The following is a 3136-nucleotide window of genomic DNA, read 5'->3' as shown; positions in this document are numbered from 1 at the left end:
AAAATGATTAGCATTATCATTATTAATATCTATAAAATATTAGTAGTGTCATTATTATCAAAGTTAATACTATCATAGCTTGGACTTAGTTTTCTTTAAAAGCGGCCTCAAATATTTCTCATAAGTATCATGAACCTAAAAATAATAATAAACAAATTATCAATACAAATTTAAAAAATGTTGGATCAAACAGGACTTATACATACAAATCAGACTACAGTTATCATGCAACAACAACCACATGCTCTTAAAAAGTTTAAACTAATATCAAATCAATCAAAAATTTTGAAAAAGAGGACAAATATTTAGACTACAATTGTTGTACAATAACCACCACTTTGTGCTCCTAGAAAATTATCCAGTAATATCAATCAAAAATTTACAAATTTTTCGAACATTATGCCTGTTGTGTAAATGTGAATAATACATGTCATTAGTTACCTCTTTCTTGTTCCTAGGGGCTCTTAGTGCCCATTGATACAAGTGTCTGTATACATCACCATCATAACGACCAAGACACGAGTTTAATATGTCATCATGAATATCAAATGCATCAACCAATGGAACTGCTTCATATCTAAAGAAAAAAATTAACTCTTACTTTGAATGCTTAAAATGATTAAAAACAGAATTTCAATATTGGTAATGTCAAAGTGCAAACCCAAAGGATGTGTGGTCAGACAGACATAAGAGTTTACCTCACTTCCTTTAGCAGGGAATAAAGCTGGTTCTTGGCCATTTCGATCTGATCACTATTCATATACCCATCCTACATAGTAATAATAATACACACAATCAGGGTTGAAAAGAATTTTCTCTTTTTATAATTTTTTCTAATGCATATACATGTTCATAAATTTTGAAGTGCTTCCAACCAGAATTTGAACTCCAAAATCAGACCAAAGTTCCTGTATTATAGTATAGAGTCTTTGGCCGAATTTTGCCAAAAATGACTAGGAGAGAATTTTCCATTTTTATGTTGTGTAGCAAGTTTGAGCTGATTCCAATCAAAATTGAATTTTTTACAAATTTTTAAAGTTACTCAAAAATTTGGCCAAAGTTCCTGTACTATAGTACAGTGATTTTGGACAAATTTCGCCAAAAATGACTAGAAAAGGATTTTTCATTTTTATATTTTTATTTGATACACGTACATGTTTTCATGTTGTGTAGCAAGTTTGAGCTGATTTCAATCAAAATTAAATTTTTTATGAATTTTTAAAGTTGCTCAAAATCATTAAAAAATTACTATTTTCTTACCAGGCAGAATTCTCCACTGTACTGCATTATACCAAAGAGTCCAAACAAGCAGCACAAAACTCTCATTATACTTAAATTAGTTTCACACATTTCAGCTGTATCTATACTGGACTGGAATGCTTTTAAAACAAGATAATGACAGTGAGCCTATAAATAAAAGTCACAATACTATCATGTGACTCTCACATGATACATAACATACTCTTGCTGCTACTGTCCAATCCACTGAAGAGTTATTCCAGGCAGCAACAGCATCCAATCCAGAGTCAATGCCATTCATGTACCTCCTTAATGCCACAGCAACTAACCTTTAAAATAATGAATGAATAAAAACAAAATATTGATGATAATAAGCTTCACAATTATTAGAGCCCTCATCAATCTTATGTTCACTGTCTCTTACCTAATCACTCTCTGGCGATATGCTTCCAGTAAAATGTGTGGATCATTAAATTGTTTTGGAGTCAAAACCGGGCTCTCCTTATACTTTGGATAATCGACTCCAAGATACGCCACATTGTTTGGCAACTGAGCCTGAGGAACTTTCTGTCTGGATATCTTCAAAAGATACCTGCAGAAAAAAAGGACAAGACATAAGAGAGGTACTTCAATTAGGTAACCTTGCTGTTTGGAGTAACATGACTGTGTTCTCTCCTTCATATGTCTGTGCTGGAGAATAATCAACATAAAGCTGAGGTAGACCACTAGCGGCTGAATATCCATGACCACCACAACACAACCTGCAGAGCTAAAAGAAAGATAAGAAACAGATACCTATTATAAAGAATACCTCAACACCATTAGAAGATATTTCAGAACAAAGAGCTTTTAAACCAGCACTGGTAGCATGAAGCTATAAAGAGAGGCTTAAATATAATAAAAAGGGTATTAGCTGATTTACTTCTGGTAGAGATTCAAGATTCCCTTCGGCAATTTCTCCAGTGATTCCAACATAAAGTTTGAGCATGTACTGACTAGCAAACTTCATAGCATAAGCAGAGGCCAATAGAGGAAAGAGCTTGAACTGCTGAGTTTGATAATCCAGTACTTGTGTCTCTGGCTCACTAAAAGCACAAAATAATTATACCACATAATACTCATGCATACAGTAGAGCAGGTGCTTCTATTTAATGGACACTTCTGTATAACAGACAAACTTTCTTGTCCCAAAGTGTTCATTATATAAAGGCTCCATTGCATACTTCACTATCTTACCCAGGTCTGTTCTGTGTCTGTCTTCTGACTACACTGTATCTGATTGCTATAGTAACAGCCCTGGCCAGGATGCTAGCCGACTGGACGACAATACCAGCTCTTACAAAAACCATAGTACCATACGTGATCTTATCAGTTGGAGGCTTTGAGTAAGTACCATCTCGTGATACCTAAAATGAATATTACTATGATTGAGTTCTTGGTATATTACCTGAGCATATTTCATTAGCATTTGATCTCTTGGTATCCTCACATTCGTCATGTGGAGGAAACCGTTGTCCATGCCAAAGTACCCAAACTTTGGTCCAATGTCTCCGACCTTTATTCCTTTAATAACCAGTTAATAACTGCTAGTTATTAATAGTTATTGTTACCTGGTAGTGGTCTATGGTCCTCAAGGCTACGTAGCTGCACAATGAACAAATGAATTCCTTCATCTTTTCCTTTGGTTATTAGTCTTGCAACAACCACAGCATGTGTGGCAGTATGACCAACTGTATGAATGTATTATAAATGTATGATGCATCTTGTACATAAGTACAGTTATAATTTTGTTAATTCTTACGTGTTCCAGGCCACCATTTCATTGAAGTAAGAGTTGGGGAATTGAGAACAAATTCCTCAGTCAAGGGGTCATAAGTTGCTGTAGTTTCAAGACCCC

General features: G+C 34.4%; 1 protein-coding gene across 1 annotated transcript; it reads right to left on the bottom strand.

Moving 5' to 3' along the window:
• Positions 1-21: 21 nt before the first annotated feature.
• LOC100639130 (peroxisomal acyl-coenzyme A oxidase 1-like) lies at positions 22-3131 on the bottom strand (the record flags this gene model as incomplete). The annotated part of the gene is made up of 13 exons (XM_003391446.3): positions 22-135; positions 442-577; positions 699-769; positions 1261-1407; positions 1463-1568; positions 1664-1831; positions 1881-2008; positions 2051-2113; positions 2162-2324; positions 2476-2645; positions 2687-2802; positions 2850-2969; positions 3041-3131. Coding segments are annotated over 13 exons (1542 nt in total), but the record flags the coding sequence as incomplete, so codon positions are not given.
• Positions 3132-3136: the final 5 nt, after the last annotated feature.

The sequence above is a fragment of the Amphimedon queenslandica genome, unplaced genomic scaffold (genome assembly GCF_000090795.2).
Source record: "Amphimedon queenslandica unplaced genomic scaffold, v1.1 AMPQUscaffold_9072_Cont18987, whole genome shotgun sequence".
NCBI classification, from domain to species: domain Eukaryota; kingdom Metazoa; phylum Porifera; class Demospongiae; order Haplosclerida; family Niphatidae; genus Amphimedon; species Amphimedon queenslandica.
Note: the sequence above shows the minus strand (reverse complement) of the source record. Positions and strands in the feature narration are given on the sequence as shown.